At 29.7% G+C, this 19,434-nt stretch overlaps 1 protein-coding gene and 1 pseudogene across 9 annotated transcripts; one reads left to right on the forward strand and one right to left on the reverse strand.

Moving 5' to 3' along the window:
• Positions 1-9,333: 9,333 nt before the first annotated feature.
• Positions 9,334-11,464, forward strand: LOC110641007 (uncharacterized). Of its 9 annotated transcripts, none has more exons than XR_009149422.1 (4): positions 9,348-9,965; positions 10,534-10,828; positions 11,029-11,089; positions 11,204-11,464. XR_009149422.1 is itself a non-coding variant. In XM_021792594.2 (2 exons), exons 1-2 carry the CDS (start codon positions 9,434-9,436, stop codon positions 10,611-10,613), a joined length of 612 nt encoding a protein of 203 aa, XP_021648286.2. In that variant the 5' UTR covers positions 9,334-9,433; the 3' UTR covers positions 10,614-11,464. The 9 variants fall into 9 exon arrangements, 1 of the variants encoding a protein (XP_021648286.2); XR_009149423.1 differs by having other exon boundaries at positions 9,360-9,965; positions 10,972-11,089; XR_009149426.1 differs by having other exon boundaries at positions 9,360-9,965; positions 10,972-11,089; positions 11,220-11,464.
• A 3,956-nt stretch (positions 11,465-15,420) lies between these two features.
• On the reverse strand, positions 15,421-18,985 carry LOC131180766 (probable glutathione peroxidase 2; annotated as a pseudogene).
• Between the last annotated feature and the right edge of the window lie 449 nt (positions 18,986-19,434).

Consider the following 19,434-nt stretch of genomic DNA (forward strand, 5'->3'; position numbering starts at 1 on the left):
AGAAAGTGCAACAGAAGTTTGCTTTTTACTGTGCCATGAAACTAATGCATGACCTAGAAATTGACAAGTTCCAGAAGTGCTTTTTCTGTCTAATCTACTACCAGCAAAATCTGAATCACTATAACCAATAAGATCAAATGATTCACATAATGGATAACATAAGCCAATATTGTGAGTGAAAATGAGGTATTTAAAAATTCTCTTAATCGTATAAGATGAGATTCTTTTGGACATGATTGAAATCTTGCACATAAACATACACTAAAATGAATATCCTGGTCTAGATCTTTGTTAAGTAAAGTAAAGAACCAATCATACCTCTATAAAATTTGTTATCTACCTCTTTACCTTTTCATCTTTCTCCAATTTAATTGTTGAGCTCATGGGAGTTCCAACACTTTTCATATCCTCCATTTTGAACTTCTTCAGCATATCCTTTATATACTTGGACTGATTTATAAAAATTCCATCTTTCATTTGCTTAATTTGCAATCCAAGAAAGAAAGTAAGTTCACCCATCATACTCATTTCAAATTCACTTTTCATCATGTTGGAAAATTTCTTACAAAGAGAATGGTTAGTAGCACCAAAAATAATATCATCTACATAAATTTGCACAATAAGCATGTCTTTTCCCATTTTCTTAATGAAGAGAGTAGTGTCTACTTTTCCTCTTTTAAAATCATTTTGAAGCAAGAATTTGCTAAGTCTCTCATACCATGCTCTAGGAGCTTGCTTTAAACCATAGAGAGCTTTAGTAAGCTTATAAACATGATTTGGAAAGTGAGGGTCTTCAAAACCAGGAGGTTGAGCTACATAAACTTCTTCATCAATATATCCATTTAAAAATGCACTTTTAACATCCATTTGATAAAGCATAAAATTTTTAAAACATGCAAATGCACATAACATTCTAATAGCTTCAATTCTAGCAACCGGAGCAAAGGTTTCATCAAAATCAATACCTTCCTCTTGGTTGTATCCTTGAGCTACTAGTCTAGCTTTATTTCTAACTACATGTCCTTTTTCATCCATCTTATTCCTAAATACCCATTTAGTTCCAATAACAGTATGCTTTTTAGGTTTAGGAACAAGTGTCCAAACTTTATTTCTTTCAAATTGATTTAATTCCTCTTGCATAGCAAAAAGCCAATTTTCATCATTTTGAGCATCATCATATGTTTTGGGTTCAAATTGAGAAACAAAAGCAACATTACCAAAGTATCTTCTAAGTTGAGCTCTTGTCATCATTCTTTGTGATGGACTATCAAGAATGTCATCTTTGGAATGATTTCTATGATACCTCCATTCTTGTGGAATATCTTGATGTTGAGGTTCCTCAATTTGTAGTTCTTCCACATTTGGTTGGGAGTCATCTTGAATTTCAATATTTGTGGAGCAAGGAAGTTCTTCTTCTTTGTCATTTTGATCATCCTCCACTTGTTCTTTTGATTCAAGCTCATCATTATTCGACTTCTTTGAATTTAGAATCTGCTCAAATTCATCATCACAAGAATCTTTCCTTTGCAAGGAAGTGTTAGCATCATCAAAAAGTATATGCATTGATTCTTCCATGGTCAATGTTTTTCTATTGAAAATCCTATATGCTTTGCTATTTGTTGAATACCCTAGAAATATTCCTTCACAAGATTTAGCATCAAATTTCTTGAGATTGCTGTCTTTGTTATTCAAAATGTAACATTTGCAACCAAAGACATGAAAATATGCAATATTGGGTTTTCTTCCTTTCCAAAGTTCATAAGGAGTTTTCTTTAAAATAGCTCTAATGGAAACTCTGTTCAAAATATAGCATGCTGTATTTACAGCTTCTGCCCAGAAATATTTTGGTAAACTGTTTTCATTCAGCATTGTTCTTGCCATTTCTTGCAAAGATCTATTTTTCCTTTCAACAACTCCATTTTGTTGTGGAGTTCTAGGAGCTGAAAATGTATGATAAATACCATTTTGAGAGCAGAAATTTTCAAACAAATTATTCTCAAATTCTTTTCCATGATCACTCCTCAAAGATGTAATGCAATATCCTTTTCATTTTGAGTTCTTTTGCAAAAGGCTTCAAATATATCAAAGGTTTCATCTTTATGAGCAAGAAAGAAAGTCCATGTGAATCTTGAAAAATCATCAACAATTACAAATGCATATGCCTTGCCTCCTAGACTTCTAGGTGTGATTGGACCAAAAAGATCAAGATGCAACAATTCCAATGGTCTAGATGTAGTTACAACATTTTTTGATTTAAAAGATGATTTTGTGTGCTTACCAAGTGCACAAGCTTTACATTGAAATTCTTTTTCAAATCTTAGCTTTGGAAGTCCTCTAACAAGGTTCTTTCTAGAGAGTTTAGCAAGAGTACTCATGCTAGCATGTCCTAATTTTCTATGCCATAACCATGCACTATCATGTGAAGTCATAAAGCATGTTTCACAATTTTCTTCAAGGCTTGTTAAATCAAGTAGGTAAATATTATCTATTCTAGCACCAGCAAACATAACATTATTTCCATGAATCTCACAATGTGTAGAAGTAAAAACCACTTTAAAACCATTATCACATAGTTGACTAACACTTAAAAGATTATACTTTAATCCTTGAACTAATGCAACATTCTCAATGCAAGGATTTTTACCAATAGTTCCACATCCAACAATTTTAGCTTTGCTTTTATCACCAAATTTCACATAACCTTCTTCTTTCAAGGTAAGAGAGGAAAACTTGCCTTTATTTCCTGTCATGTGCCTAGAGCAGCCACTATCAATGTACCAATGTTCTGTTTCCAGCATACTCCTTAGGCAGACCTGAAATCAGTTAACTGTTCTTAGGTACCCAAGCAACTTTGGGTCCTTGGATGTTAGTAACATTAGGTAGGGTTCCTTTGGGCACCCATACTTTCTTTGCCTTAAAGGTTCCTTTCCTAATAGGACAAGCATTAATCATATGACCATTGTGATTGCAATAAAAGCATGTAATACTTGGTTGAGAAAAGGATGTAGCTTTAACAAAAAATTGTTTGTATTTTCCATACTTCATAAATCCATCATATCCAATTCCAGATTTTTCATTTGTAAATCTTTGATTCCCAAGAAGTATATCAAGTGTTTCTTTTCCTTTTGTAAATTTAGATAAATCTCTTGTCAAAGATTCAACTTTTTCTTCAAGAATTCTGTTTTTCTCAAGAAGTTGTTCACATACTTCTTTTGATCTGTGAAGCTCATCATTAACTTCCTTAAATAATTTCATTTGAGATTTATAAAATTCATTTTCCTTTGAAACCATACTCAATGAAATATTTTCTGATCTTAAAGCACAATTTTCATGAACTAAAATTTTGCATTTCTTTTTAAAAGTTCTATACTTATCATATGTCTTCACAAATGCAAGTTCTAATTCATCAACATTAGAAAGTTCAAGATTTACCTCATTTTCACTATCTTCGATGTGTGAGCTTTCACCTTTTTCTTCAATTGCCATCATACAAGTGTTTGCAGCCTCTTTGTCACTTGTTTCATCATTTGATGAAGACTCACCATCACTCAAGTTCTTTGCCATTGCCTTTTTGCTTTTGTCCTTTCTGAACTTATTTTTCTTCTTCAAAGTAGGACATTTTGGCTTAATGTGGCCTGGTTTGTTACACTCATAACAAACTATTTCACTTGAATGATTTGGAGTCTTTGGAGCATATTTCTTTGTGAACTTCTTGTATTTGCTTCCACCTTTTCTAAATGCTCTTTTGAATCTTTTGACTATCATAGCCATATCTTCATCATCATCACTTGAAGCACTTGAATCATCACTTGAATTAGCTTTAAGAGCAACATTTTTCTTTTTCTCATCTACTTTTCTGGATATGAAAGCTATCCCTTTCTTTTCTTTTGATCACCTTCATTCTCATCTTTCTTATAAATCATCTCATGTGCAATGAGAGAACCAATCACTCATCATAGGTGTATTTTCGAAATCCTTGGTGTCTTGAATAAGAGTTTTTGCTTCCCACGTCTTTGGAAGAGACCTCGAATTTTCTTTACAAGTTCTTGTTCTTCAAATCTCTTTCCAAGAGCTTTAAGTAGATTAACAAGGTCGATAAATCTGGTACTCATTTCAGCAATGGTTTCACGATTTCATCTCAAATAATTCATAATCTCGGATGAGGAGGTTTGCCTTTGACTCTTTTACCACATCGTTCCTTCATATGTGACTTCTAGTTTGTCCCATATTTCTTTGCGTTTGACATCCTGAAACACGGTTATACTCATTAATATCAAGAGCACAATGAAGAATATTAATAGCCTTAGCATTTGTAGAAATTTTCTTCCAATCATTATCATCAAATTCAACTTGACTTTAGGAATTTGTACAGTTCCTTCAACGTTTTATAAGGAATATAAGGACCATCTTTAACTATTCTCCAAGCATCAATGTCAACAGATTGTATAAAGTTTCTCATTCTAGTTTTCCAAAAGGAGTAATTTGTGCCATTAAAAAGTGGTGGTCTAGTGATGGAATAACCTTCAGCTAAGGGGGCAGGTATACCAGCAGAATTTCTAGATGAACTAGCCATGTGTGTGGATCACTCTAAGGGGTTTAATCCTCAAGCAAGAGAGACAGGCTCTGATACCAAATTGATGTCCCAAAATATGTCCAAGAGGGGGGTGAATTGGACTTTAAAAACAATTTTCGGTTCTTGCTCAAAACCTTTGAAAATTGCAGCTAGGTTCAACTAAGTTAACTAATGTGAAAAATGAACAATATAGCTCTATTGACAAGTTGACTCAAGTTTGAGCTGTATGCAATCAGTATACTGATATAACAGACTATATTAACATTCAGTAAATATATCAGTAATCTGAATACGTTTTTAACATACCAACGAGCGATACCAAATATCTTAATCGAAAGCACAGTGAGATAACCAATGAATATATCGGATATCAACAAATTTTGCAAGAAACTATTTTCTCGCAGACAAAATCAACGATATGATATCAATTTTTATATCAGCAAAAGCATGTCATTCATAAAATTAAAATTGCATAAATGTAAAGAGCAAGGGTTGAGAAAATGAACACTGGAATTTTTATAGTGGTTCGGCTTTAACTAGCCTACATCCACTCTCTCAAAGATCACACTTTGAGTCTTCACTCCACTATTCTTCTCTTTTCAAGGCAAGAGACAAAGCCCTTTACAAATCTTCTCAACAAAGCTTTTACAAGTAGCTTCACACTTCTACCAAGTGTTATCCCAAACACTTATCACAACCAAGCTTCAATAGGTGCTTGAATGACCTCTCACAAATGATAATAATGTGTTGAAAAACTCACTCTCACTCAATTACAACAGCAACTATAAAGAAGAGTTGAGTAAATAAGCCAATGATGAGCAATAAATCACTTTGAGCACTTTGAATGAAAGCTTTAAAGATTTTGAGCAGTAGAGGACTTTCATTAAGTGCAAAATGGCCAAAGGAAGGTGTATTTATAGCTTTGGAGCGTTTGTTACCGTTGCGAGAACCCATTTGAGCGTTCTGAATCGAATTTCAAGAAAATAGCCGTTATTTTGTCGTTTTCTGCGATGTTGTGCGAGTTCAAGCGATTAGCGTACTTGAGAAAATAGCAAACCGGTTAGCATACTAAAATCAGTAGCAAACCGGTTAGCATACCAGAAAACTTTTACGCATAACTTTCAAAACTATAAAACTTTACACCAAATCATAGTCAAACACTTTTAGGCGATGATATTTAAAAGAAAATCTTTTGAGGATTAAAAATAAGCATCATTGACTTTTACTCCTCAATTCTTTTCACAAGAAATCCTAAGAAATAAAACTAACTTCTATACTAGATGTACCTTCAAATCTGATTTTCAATGCAGCCTTGGAAGGTAACCTTTTCTTCTTTTATCTCTTTTGCTTCGTCTTGTGTTATCCTTAGAATGTCATCTTTTCTTCATAAGGACCAATCCATTATAAAATCCTTTTGTCCTTCTTCTTTGAGATACACAACACTTAAAACAATGTTAGTTTGATTCTAGTTGAGTTTTGGTATCATCAAAATCTATGCTCCTTTGAGCTTGTGGGGTCAACAAATATATATATTTCATTAATTAAAAATATAGTATAAAAGATAATTATAAATTAATATATTATATTTTTGCATAACTGAAATTGACTACTCATAATAAAAAATAAATATGAAAAATTTGAAAAATCCAATAGAATTGATAAAACATGTAAGTTGAATAATAGGCGAGCTGCACACTTTACTTTTTAACTTTATAATTTTTTATGAGTTTTATCATACGAACTCTAAATTTAGATTTCTTATTGAAGGAATGATTTGCACCTTATAAAATATTTTTTTCTAAAAGGGAATGAAATATCTCAACAATAAAAATAAATAAAAATTTATTAAACAAGAGAAAAAAAAACAACAAGAATTCAAGATCCATCAATAAAGATAAATCTAGTAATTTATTCACTCAAAATCTATTAACAATAATATATATAAGGATCTGAAAGGTATTTTTATTTTACTTTTATAAAAATTGAGATATATAAATATATGAGACGCTTTAAACATTTAGAGTGCCATGAAATTTGTTTGATAAAATTTTATGGGAGAAATGATATATTTGGCCAAAGCTTTTATGTTGTGTTTGTTAATAATTTATTTTGTATTTGATGTGCAAATACTTTAGGGGTGGGCAAATTTCAGTTCAAATCAAAAAATCGAATTTAAATTGAGTTAATTCGGTTCAATTGGTTCAATTTTAAAATTCAATCGATTCGGTTCGGTTCAGTTTTACATTATAAAAATTTCGGTTATTTCGGTTCGATTCAGTTTTGAAGAGAAAAAAAAATAATTAAACCAAACCGAACCGAATAGTAATTTATATGTTCAAATTGAATCAAACTGAACCAAATCGATTTTTGAATTGATTTATTTTAATGGGAAATTTATGAATTATATTTAATTATATATATATATTAATTGTTTAATTTCATTAATTAATGGTTATTAAGTTCAAATCAAAGTCAAAATAGACCAAATAACTTAAAAATCAAGTCTAAATTAAAAAATCAATCAAAAATAAAACTGATCAGTTTAAACCAAGTTGAACCGAAATAAAGCGATTCGATTCGGTTTAATTTTTTACTCATTTCAGTTCGATTCGATTTTTAAAATATATAATTTAATTTTTTATAATTTAATTCAATTCGATTCTGTTCGATTCAGTTCGAACCGAATGCTCACCCCTAAAATACTTTATGCAAAGGAATTTTAAATTTAAAATCTATCTGATAGAGTAAATTTTTGTGGAGTATGCAACATACCTATTGAAAACATTCTAAATACTTTATATTATTTTTTATAATATATTAATTTATATTTTACTTTTATATTTTATTAATAAAATATATTTTAATATTTGAACACAATTGAAATTTTCAAAACTTACTTTACCTGATAAGTAGCTGGGTTGATGTGAAGGCAATTTTCTGGTTTCCTTTCCATGCTCTGGAAAGAAACAAGTCATTCTCTTCTTCTCATAAACAAAGAGAAGGAAAGTTCAAAGAAGGCACATGTATTTCCCATTACTATGGCTGAGCAGAATTTAGTTCAAATCGAAAAATCAAATTGAATTGAGTCAATTCGATTTAATCGGTTCAATTTTAAAATTTAATTGGTTTGATTCGATTTTACATTATAAAAATTTCAGTTATTTTGGTTTGGTTCAGTTTTGAAGAAAAAAAATCGATTAAACCAAATCGAACCAAATAATAATTTATATAATCAAATCAAACTAATCAAATCGAATCGATTTTTGAATTGATTTATTTTTATAAAAAATTTATGAATTATATTTGATTTATTTTTATGAAAAATTTATGAATTATATTTAATTTTATATATATTAATAGTTTAATTTCATTGATTAATGGTTATTAGGTTCAAACCAAAGTTAAAATTAGACCAAATAACTTGAAAATCAAGTCTAAATTAAAAAATCAAATAAAAATCAAACAGATCGAGTTAAATCGAATCGAATCGAAATAAAATGATTCGATTCGATTTAATTTTTAATTAATTCGATTCAATTCAATTAGATTTCTAAAATATATGATTTAATTTTTATAATTTAATTCAGTTCGAACCGAATGCTCATCCCTACCCATTACGCCCAAACATATCCTTAAGATAGTGTTTGGCTTACTGATTAGTCGGTGATAGGCGATATGACATCTAAAGCAGGCAAATTATAGTATTTGACAAGCTTAAAAAATAGAATCGATAGCTAATGGGCAATGATATGATCTGTCAATGATTTGTATCAGCTTTATTTTTAAAACTGTTTCTCAGCTGATATCTGATTTGATTTTATTTTTTATTTTGATAATATTATTTTTTTATTTAACTTAAAAATTAATATTATTAATATTTTATTTTTTTATTTATAATTTTAACATTTTAATTAACGTATTTTAACTTTATTAAAATATTTTTTATTAATAACATAAAATATAAGATATTTATTTATATCTAAAAATTTTAAATTAATTATAATTTTTTTATTAATAATAATAATTATTTTATTATTTTATCTATATTTTTTAAATTATTTAACTATCTTAAAAAATAATTATTTTCTGATCTCAATAAATAATAAATAATATAATATAAAAGATTAATAATTATATATTTATTTAAATAATATAATATATTAATTTAATAATTATATATTTAATTTAATAATAAAATAAATAATATAATAAATTTATAATTTTATATTTATTTAAATAATAAAATAAATTATATAATATATATTTTTTTTAATTATTTTATATATCAATAATAATAATTAAATATAATTTTATTAAATATTTAATATAAAACAATTATAATCGACTACCAAAATTATAGTTAACAGCTTTCGATTATATTCAAAAATTAAACAAACCTCTTTTCAACAATTAAGCTGCATCCTTTTCCTTCCTCTTTTCACTCCCGTGTTCACATTTCACGTAAAAAGAAACAAACAAACAAACCTCAACAACTGTATCACCAAAGCACATGGTGGGCCCCATTCCTTTTGTCTTTTCTTTTCACTATTGTTCACATCGACACCACCACGTGTCCTTTTCCGACTCCACTATCATCACCCACCTTCACTGACAGCTGTGGTTCCACGTCATCTACACCATCCATCCATGCACGCATCTGTTATATCCATGTCTTTGTCATGGCTCCATGCATACATCCATAGCTAAAATTAAATAAAAAAAATATTTCTTTTTATCTTTTTATTAAAAAAAATTGTTATTTCTTAGTTGGATGCAACTTTATAAGCGCCATTTCTCCATGTCTTTGGAGCACCTTTTGAGAGAGAGATAGAGGAAGAGAGCTCTTGAGAAGAAGAAAACATGGTGGGCATTTCTCGTGAGCAAGAATCTTGGGTTTCTTCAAGGAACCTAAACCAAGAAGAGGATCAAACAGAAACTTCACACGTTCAAACAAACCTGGATCAAAATGATGTTTTCTATCAGGAAACTGATGAAATATGGCAGAAAGTGAATCAAACTGCCATCAAGAACGACGATAATAGTAGTGGCAGAAGCAATTTCAGCTCCAAAAGCAAGAGCAACAGCACGAAAAAGAAGAACCAGGTGTTGCTAGAAGGGTATGTAGAGGTAGCTAATAATGAGGATGATTTGAAGAGGACCAAGAGCTTGACAGATGATGATCTTGACGAGCTTAAAGGGTGCTTAGATCTTGGGTTTGGTTTCAGCTATGATGAGATCCCTGAGCTCTGTAACACCTTGCCAGCTCTTGAGCTTTGTTACTCCATGAGTCAGAAGTTTCTTGATGAGCAGCATAAGTCTCCCGAGAGAAGCTCTCCTACTGCTGCTGAAACTGCATCCAGCCCTATTGCTAACTGGAAGATCTCTAGTCCTGGTGAGTTCAATACTTTGTTTCCTATATTTTGGGTTTCTCTTGTTAGTTGATAATTGTGGTTGGTTATCTGGTTTGATGGGCCCTTGGAATTTTGTTAAGTGAATTTTGGTAGACAGTTCAAGCTAGGTATTTACAAACAAGATGGATAGGTCTGTTGTATTAAATCTTTAAAGAAATTTGAGTTACGATATGTTAGGTAAATGAAATGATGATCTGTGCTTTGATCTTTGATGTTGATTGGGATGTATGATTTAATGATTTGTGGAGGTGATTATTACTTGGGATCTTTAATTTGGAAGAAATGCTAGATTTTGGAATTGTGATCTGTAAAACTTGGGGCGATCCTGTTGTGAATGGTGTTGGGATCTTGATGGTATGCTAAGATATCTAGTGAAAGATGAAGTCATAGATTGGATTCAATAATTAAAGATAAATATTTAAAGATACAGAACAAAAATCATGTTGTTTTGATCATAAATTGAATGTTCCTGTATTGATAATTCTTGTCTAGATTGAATACAAAAGCCATCAATCATATAATTGATTGTAATTTATTCAACCTATCCAGGTGACCATCCGGAAGATGTTAAAGCAAGGCTCAAATTTTGGGCACAGGCTGTGGCATGTACTGTTAGATTGTGCAGCTGAAAGACATTTAAGAATTGAGTGATGATTTATTGACGTGAAAGAAAATGGATGCATATTTTCTCAGTGATGGGAAATCAAAAGCCTGGACTTTCATAAAGAGTCTGTGCTCCACTATCCATTCCAGTGCAACTTGCAGGAATCAAAGTGCCTGCACATTCTTTAGCTGGGAATGAACTGGCCTTCGGTATTATAATAGAAGAAGGGACAAGCTTCAGGTTTGAAATTAACCGAATACTCTTATGAGTTTGAATTAATAAAGCGGAGATGAAGACTATGATTATTGTATTCGGTGCATTCAAAATAAGCTATTTTAAGAATAAAATTATTTCTTCTTCTTATCATTTCATATTGTTGCTAGTTTGTGCTTGATATGGCTATAGATGTGCTCCAACCTGAGCTGTTGGCTTTTATGCAGTGGTGATAGCCTCCAATATAGAGCCTTCACCAACTACCTGCTGACCTCTGCATTTGCTGAGGTAACTAATCTAACTGGTTTAACTGTGTATTTTGTTTTCACTGTTGTTGATGCTTGAATGGGATGGTACCCTGATACTAACAATATGCGTCTGCTAACTACTGACTCGTGATAGTCCATCCCGTGGATAGATGAACTACCCCATTTGGCTGGTAGAGTGAAGACTGCTGGGGAGGAGGTGGGGAGAAGTGAAGAAGAAGAATTGCAAATTTGTATTTCTAGACATCAATGTTAACCTGATCATCTTCTTTATTTTTCCCTTATTGTCTCCAGGAATTGCAAATGGTTGTCTTTTGAGACTTGTGTTAGCATAGGAATAACTTGGTCATTGTTTCTGGTTGTGGCAAATTCAATGGATTTGTTTTCATTCGTCTAACTGTGGAATTGGGAATCATAATTTATTGGCATACATTAGTTTTATTATTTTACGTACATTGGAAATTTCCATTTGTTGGTACAATTGGTTACAACTCGTATTCAAATTCGAGACTTCACGATCCTGAAAATAACTCTAATGCCACCAAGCTAAAGCTAATTGGCTACATGGGAAATTTCTTATAAAGGGAGGAAAATGCCAACATTTGAATCCTTGACCTCCTTTACTGGATCATTAATCCAATGGCTAACATAATTTAGTAAAAAGGTAAATAAACCTTAATAGACAAAGCATCAACTTGTGGTTCATCTCTTACAAAGCTGTCAATCTTTTAAAGCTTGTTATAACAGGCACACAGAAAATAGAAGAAGAATAACACAATATTTAACGTGGTTTAACAGTAAAGTTTACATCCACAGGCAAAATAAGAGAAAAAGTTTCAACATGATGAAAAAAATAAGATGTAAATATTCAGAACTCTTAAAATCTAATTTTAGTGTGTTTTCCGAATATTTCACAATTCTATCGGCCCGTATTCTACGCTATCACCGCAGATCTCACTTTTTTATTATAGCGCGAAATTTTCTGGTCGGGTAATAGTTTAGGTCCATGAAAACATATTCACAATTTAAGCCACAAAAAATAACAAAGCTCAATGTTAATGCCTTTGATAGATCATATATTCCATGTTTTAGTGGTGTGGATGCTTTAAAAACACCGAGTGAAGGATGTGAAATGTAGGTGTGAAAGTGAGGGAATTGGGGAGAATCCAACTGAAAGGCTTGGTTTTCAAACTTGGGGTGGCGATTTGAATGGCAGGCAGAGCCAAACCTAACATTTTCATTATACAGCTAAGATACATGGATCAAATAGTGTTTTCTTGATCACTGCTTTTGCATGTAAAAGTTTACATCTACATTCTAAGAAAATTTTAGTCTCTTTCATCTGGGAAAGGGATTGCTCCTTCATATGTCCTCTTGAAGACTCTGCTAAACACAGAGAAAAGGTTAAAATCTGTATAAACTAACATTGCAGGTCAAAGAGATAAGCCTTACATTCTTGATTTCCTTAGGCATTGGAAATTTGATTATGCAGGTGGACCAATAGATTTCCAAAATTCAATCCTGATGTTTGCATGGTAGACGTTTCATTCATTGAAGACAGTAGCAGCCCATTTTGAATATCATTTTCCAGCACTCAATAAAGAAATTTCTTTTAATGTAACCACTCTTCTTGATAATAGATGGCATGGACTTTTCAAAAACAAACAAGCAATTGCTTTCTAATTATACATTACCTGTCAATTTTCAATTCCAAGCAAGAAGCTGGGAGTTATCCATAGGAGGAAAAACCAGTTGGAGAAGTTAATGACTTTTTGGAATAATAAGAATAAAAATGAATAAAGGAAAAAGAAGCGTTCTCACTTTCTTTAATAAAATATAATAATAATGAGAGTTTGAATATTACAATTTGAATGATTGTAGGATTTGGTTCAATAATAATAATATAAAATGGATTTTTAAAAAAAAAATAAAAGAGAAAAAAATAAATAAAAACTTGCACATTAAAGCTATTATACTTAAAAAATCATAAAATAATTTTTAGGAGACAATTAATATTTTTCTTAATCTTTGGGTTCCTTTGACTGAAGGATGAGAATGATTAGTTTGCATATCAATTGAGTTTCCATTTGCATCAAATTTCAAATTATTTTTTTTAAATACCATTTTAAAATATTTAGCTATAATAAAAAAAATTTAAAAGTAAATTTTTGTTTAAAAATAATTTATATATAAAAAATATATTATTTTTAAATTTCATAAAAATATTTTTTATTATTTGATTGCAATGTTAAATTAATAGTATTACGTTATGTATATGTAGGTGTTCTCACAATTTAATAAAATTATTAAAATTTAGAAAATAAAAAATAATTTTTTTTTAAAAAAAAAGAGTAAATTATTTTCTTTAAAGATGACTTAATTTTTTTTTTAATTAAAAAAATAATTTTCATTAATCTATTTTATGAACAATATTTTTCATGAAACAAATGAAAAGATTTTTGAGAAGCATCTAAGTAGTAGCTTTTAAAATTTTGTATGGAAAAAAGAATTTTCAAATGTGCTCTAATAACAATTTTTTTTTTTAATAAAAAATATTCAATGGAGAATATTTTTCAGTAGCAATTACAACTTCTATAAGAGAATTAAAATAATTTATATATCTTTTTATGATAAATTAATTACTATGTCAAATTTTAAAATTAAAAGCAATAATGAAATATAGGCAACTGGGGAGGGTTACTTCAGAAATTAGAATTCTTTTTTCTCTTGGGCTGGACAATTGGCCATTAGCCCATTTGACAAGTGCTTCTTTCTTTGTTAAGAAATGGAAACTAAATATAGGATGCAATTATTGAATATTATTTTAGCATTTTTTTAATATTTATATTTCTAATATAAAATATGTTTCTCAATTTCATCTTGGATTTATAATATTTATTTGAATTTTACAAAATATTTTATTTTTTTATAACTTTTAATAATTTATTCAAAATATTTATAAAATAACCAATTGCATAAACCATAATGGGAAGTGGTTATATAATAAAATAATGATTTCATGTATGATATCTTACATAAAATGGTAAACCAATGAAAATTATATATATATATATATATGAATAAGTGAGCCCTATAAAATTCAGTTATAACTATATATTAAAAACTTTTTTTATATCAAATATAAACTTAATTTATAAGATTTTTATCAAGTTGAGATCGAGTTTAATTTGAATTCGATTCGCTTAAATTTTTATTATGCACCATATTTAACTTATTTATTAAGTTTTTAAACACATTTAACTCATTTATTAAATCCATTTGCTTATTCATATTTATCTCTTTTATTAAGTTGATTCGATGTCGACTTATAAATTTAATTAGTTAAATTATTAAAAAAATATATTAATTATTATCTTAAATTCATATAATAATAGTTAATAAATCATAATAGTTAAATTAATAACTATAATTAAATTATTAATTAAATTACAATCAGCATAAATTATATAAAAATATAATTATATAATCTAATTATAATGGTTTAATCAATTATAATTAAAATATTTTATATTATTAATGTTTTATATAGTTATATAATTATATATATATATATACAATAAAATTAAAATATTAATATATAAACAAATCGACTCACAAGTTTATAAATAAATTAATTTATAAATTAATAAATTTAAATTCAATTTTTTCATTAAATAAATTCAAAAATTAACCTCAAACTCAACTTATTAAGCAAAGTATCAAATCAAATTTCAAGCAACTCATGAATGGCTTAACCCATCTATAATGCGTATTTTTAAGCTAATAAAAAGTTTAATATAAATAGCCTCATTTCAAGTCATTCTCCCTCTTTGCTCTGCAAACCCGTTTAAGTTTTTTAATTTTTCAAGCAATTAATGATGTTATGCTCTCCAATTGTTGAATGAAGTATTCTTAGTGTTTGATACAAGGAAATAAAATCAGAGGAATTTACGCTTTACGCATTGGATTTTCTTCTTGCTTGATGTTAGTTTTTCAAGCTTGACAAGGAAGAAAGATCAATTTTGAATTATTTTTATTTTGTGTTTTAAAAGTTAAAACATTTAGTTTTTAATTTATGCAACACAAATCTCTATATAAATACCAATCAAATGGTGGTTCTGGGTTTCTTGGATTAAAGAAAATAAAAATCAGTATCAACTGTGAAGATACTATTCTAATTCTATAGTTCTCAAAACAAACATAAACATCTCTAGAAAATCATCTGTAAGTATGCAAGTCATCTTATTGATGATAAAAGTACAGATGTGCATTCTGATAATTCAGGCAACATGATCATATGAAACTTGTGATTCAAATCCACCAAACACATAGATTACACACTGAAAAATGTAGCTATTTTCTACCATGAAAGATCTCAATCTTGTTCCTTAAGAAGATCCCAAAAGATTCTGTATGTCTTTCTGCAAAAGAAAATGAACATCAGATGAAGTCTTTGGGAATCCTTCCAATCATCAAACATTATAATTGAAGGGAAAATTATTCTTCATACCTCAATTTTAAGGGGTGACGTAGTCGGAGCATATCGCTCCACAACCTTTCCCTCCTTGTTCACTAAAAATTTTGTGAAATTCCACTTGATGGCATCTACAAAATATACACCTTTTTCTGATTTTATGTACTTGTAGAGGGTGCTGTGTTCTTCCCATTTACCTCGATCTATTTCAATCGGGAAAGGACGTTTAGAGAAAACTTCCACCCATCTCTAAAAATATAAGAACTAGAAGCTTGGAAACAGGTACTACCTTATCAAAGATTGGGAATTCAGCTTTGAACATTGTGCATGCAACTTCTTGAATCTCCTCATTGCTTCCTGGTTCTTGTCCAGCAAACTGGTTGCAAGGAAATGCCAGGATCTCAAAACCTGCCATAAGATTCCTAGCCCATGATTACAAACTTCTAACCCATATAAATATTGTGAAACACAAGAATCAATAAAGCTTTTGTGTACAAGAATGGTACACCAACCTTGGTTTTTGTACTTTTCATACAAGACATTCAATTCCTTGCAGTTTGATTGCGTTAAGCCACTGCGTAATGAAGAATAAAAATTCAGTAACGATGCTAAAGCTTTGAAGATCATTCGAACACTGTAATATTCTTGGTACATATAATATTTTCTGCATACTCGATAAGAAAATATAAAAAAGACAAAAAAATGAAAGCTCTAGTTTAAAGCTCTAGTTTAGTTCAAACAAAATTATCATGGTCAGATAGAGAAAAAAAATTAACTAGCAAATCTTTGAATTACAGGTTACAGGAAACATTATATTCATCAACACCAAATGTATTTTGAGAACTCAACCAAATATAGGAAAATGTTTTGAGAAAGAGAATTATCTTTCCTTGCTGGTAAAATTGAAGCAGAGAATAGGTATGAAATCACCTCAGCATTTGGTTGTGCTTGAGGACCACGAGAAAACATAATTCCTCATTCTAGAATTTAATGCTGGCAACATGCAGGAGCTATAGTATACAAATTCATACTATCTTAGTGACAAAAACCCAGTTTTGTAACATCAATGATGAAGTTAAAAATTTTTTCTCACAATTATCTGACACTCACATGATCTTTTGTCAAAAACATAACCTGATTGATACTACAGCTCTCCAAAATGGTATGTGCGGGCGAGTACTGACTAACGGGTAAGCCTACCTGAGCATAGTGAGTCACTACGCCTAGCTTGGATAGTCAACTTAGTTGACTGAGTAACAATGCTCCCAATCGATACTGAATGTCTACCAGAAGATAAGGAATTCTCACCGGGTTTATAGTCCTAGCACTTGTAGGACTCCCAGACAGGTTGGACTCCTAGTCCTCTTCTAATACCAACTTCTAACCCCACATACCAGTTCAATTCCCCTTACTGACTTAAGCATCGTAGTGGTGGTTAACTAACCCATCCAATGTACTCTGTTAACTTGTAGATCCAAGATCCAAAATCCATCAACTATACCCGAAAAAAAGAAAAACAACATTAGTGATAAAAAATAATAAATATGTACGCACACTTATATAAGTATGTATGACCGATCAAATTTCATCCGCGAAACACCACTCCACAACAGCCCTCAACAGTATTAAGCAGTTATCAATTCAGAAGAAGCACTTGTTTCTTAATCTTAGACAATGATTTTTCTATAAACCATTTTCCCAGCAGAACAAATAAAGCTAGTTAGATGTTCTTCAAATATTTTCAAGGGAAGAACTTCTAAATCATCCATGGAGACAGGCATTTAATTTGGAGGCCATATTAATTACAGATAAAGAAGGTTAGATATTTCACATATTAGGTGTGAAATTGCGAATGGTAGTTGCTGGATTTAAATTAGTTTGTTGAATAATTGGGCACAACGGAAAGAGAGACCATCCAGGATCTAGCCAAGATGAGATTTACATGCAATCTAATAATAGGCCAAAACTAAAGAAGTTAAAATCATAAAGTGAATAAATCAATGAACAGAAAATCAAACACAAAAAAATTTCTACTCAGATTACCATTTGGAAGCAACATTCACAATCAGGAGAACCTTCCAGCTGTGTTCGCTCAGACTTACATCATTTCCCCGAATATCCTGCAATCCAATGCAATTAGAGACTTAATATACACAAGCAAATTTTCTCTTTACTTCATAGAAGAAGCCAAAGTAAACACAGTAATATCCTTTAATGTTGAAATTACAAATCCATATTAAACTGGGTAATAGATAAATTATCTGAATATATGCGATCCAAGAGGCCTCCTTTCCAATAAATAATTTGCAAGAAAAGAATTCAATTGAACTATCACACAATCATATTTGATTTCAACTTCCTTAAAAATGAATTTTTTTTGAAGAAGAATTGAATTCTTTTCCTTCCAAACATGAGAATTGACCAAAAAATTTAATGAAATTAAAATTCTAGTTTAGGAAAATAAGAAAGGGTAAATGACAAGGAAAATCCAACAGGCCTTCAGATTAAAGTTTAGTTTGGACAATATTTTCTTTCCCACCATGATCAGCAAATTTTGTCAGATAACACATGTAATCTGGCATTAATTCAACCTAAAATGCTCAGATTTAAATGAAAGAAAATACTTAAGAACTTGACTGCTTCTAATTTTTTCAAATAGGAAATACTCTCAGTAACAAAAAAATTAATATAGTTCTAACAAAAATCAAAAGCTTCAGAAACAGGATCAAATCATAAGTAGAACAACAAGAAATCTATTACAATAAGGGGAAGAAAAGTCCTGAAACAAAGACCTCTGAAATCAAAGGCTAAGAATAGAAAACTCATTAGGGTTATCCAAGCAGTGTTTAATTGCCAACAAACATCTGGTTAAATGTCTTTTTCTTCTTTTCTACAACCTTAAACACAAAAAAAATTAAATTGACTAATCATACTCCCTACAGAGTAACAAAACACAAAGCAAGCAAAGCTTTTTCTGATTTTTTTTTCTTTTTCATCTCTGTTGAGAGACAGAGAGACAATAAAGAAGCACAAAAAGAGAAAATCTTTTGTGTCATCTAGTTTTCTCAACAACCCACAAAGAATACAAATGAAACAAACCCAGATATGAAACTAGAAGAAAGATTGAAAAATACCTTGACAGTGAAATCATAGATAGACTTGGGAGATTCTTGAGCCATGTTCTTGGAAGAAAAAAAGAGGGGTGTTTGGTAGCTATAGAAGAGCAAGACTGCAAATACAAGAAAGACAAGAGAAACCCAATTCGTGAAATGCATGATTCAGAAACTGCTATATATAATAACACCATTTCAAAATGCTTTCCTTATACGAGTAGCTAACTTAAGGAAGCTTATTTAAAATTACAGTGTAAAACTTTGAAAAAAATTTTGAATTATAGAAAATTATTTTATGATTTCCCATTATTTTTATTGACTGCATGTTGTGTTTTATGGGAATCGGTGAATTTAATGCTATACAAAATTAATCTCTTAAATTAAATGACTGAAATAGATTTAATGTTTGTTTCGCATTAAAATCAAAGCGTTTTATTTTATTATTTTAATATTTTTATTATTAAAATTTATTAAATTTTATTTTAATTTTTTTAATTATTATCTAATTAATGTATTTAAAAAATAATTTTCTCCATAATAACCTCAAATAGACTTTAAAATCTCATACCCCTTCAAATAGATTTAATATGGTAGAAAAATATTTAGATAATTAATTATATAAAAATATTTAAAATATAAATTTTATTTATAATTAATCTCAATTAAAATTTAAATTTTTTTCAAGTAAATAAATTGAGAGAGTCCGTACTCAAACTTGACTAATATACATTTAATTACTACATTAAAAAAATATTTAATTTGACTACTTACTTTTAATTT

The sequence above is a fragment of the Hevea brasiliensis genome, chromosome 6 (genome assembly GCF_030052815.1).
Source record: "Hevea brasiliensis isolate MT/VB/25A 57/8 chromosome 6, ASM3005281v1, whole genome shotgun sequence".
NCBI lineage: Eukaryota > Viridiplantae > Streptophyta > Magnoliopsida > Malpighiales > Euphorbiaceae > Hevea > Hevea brasiliensis.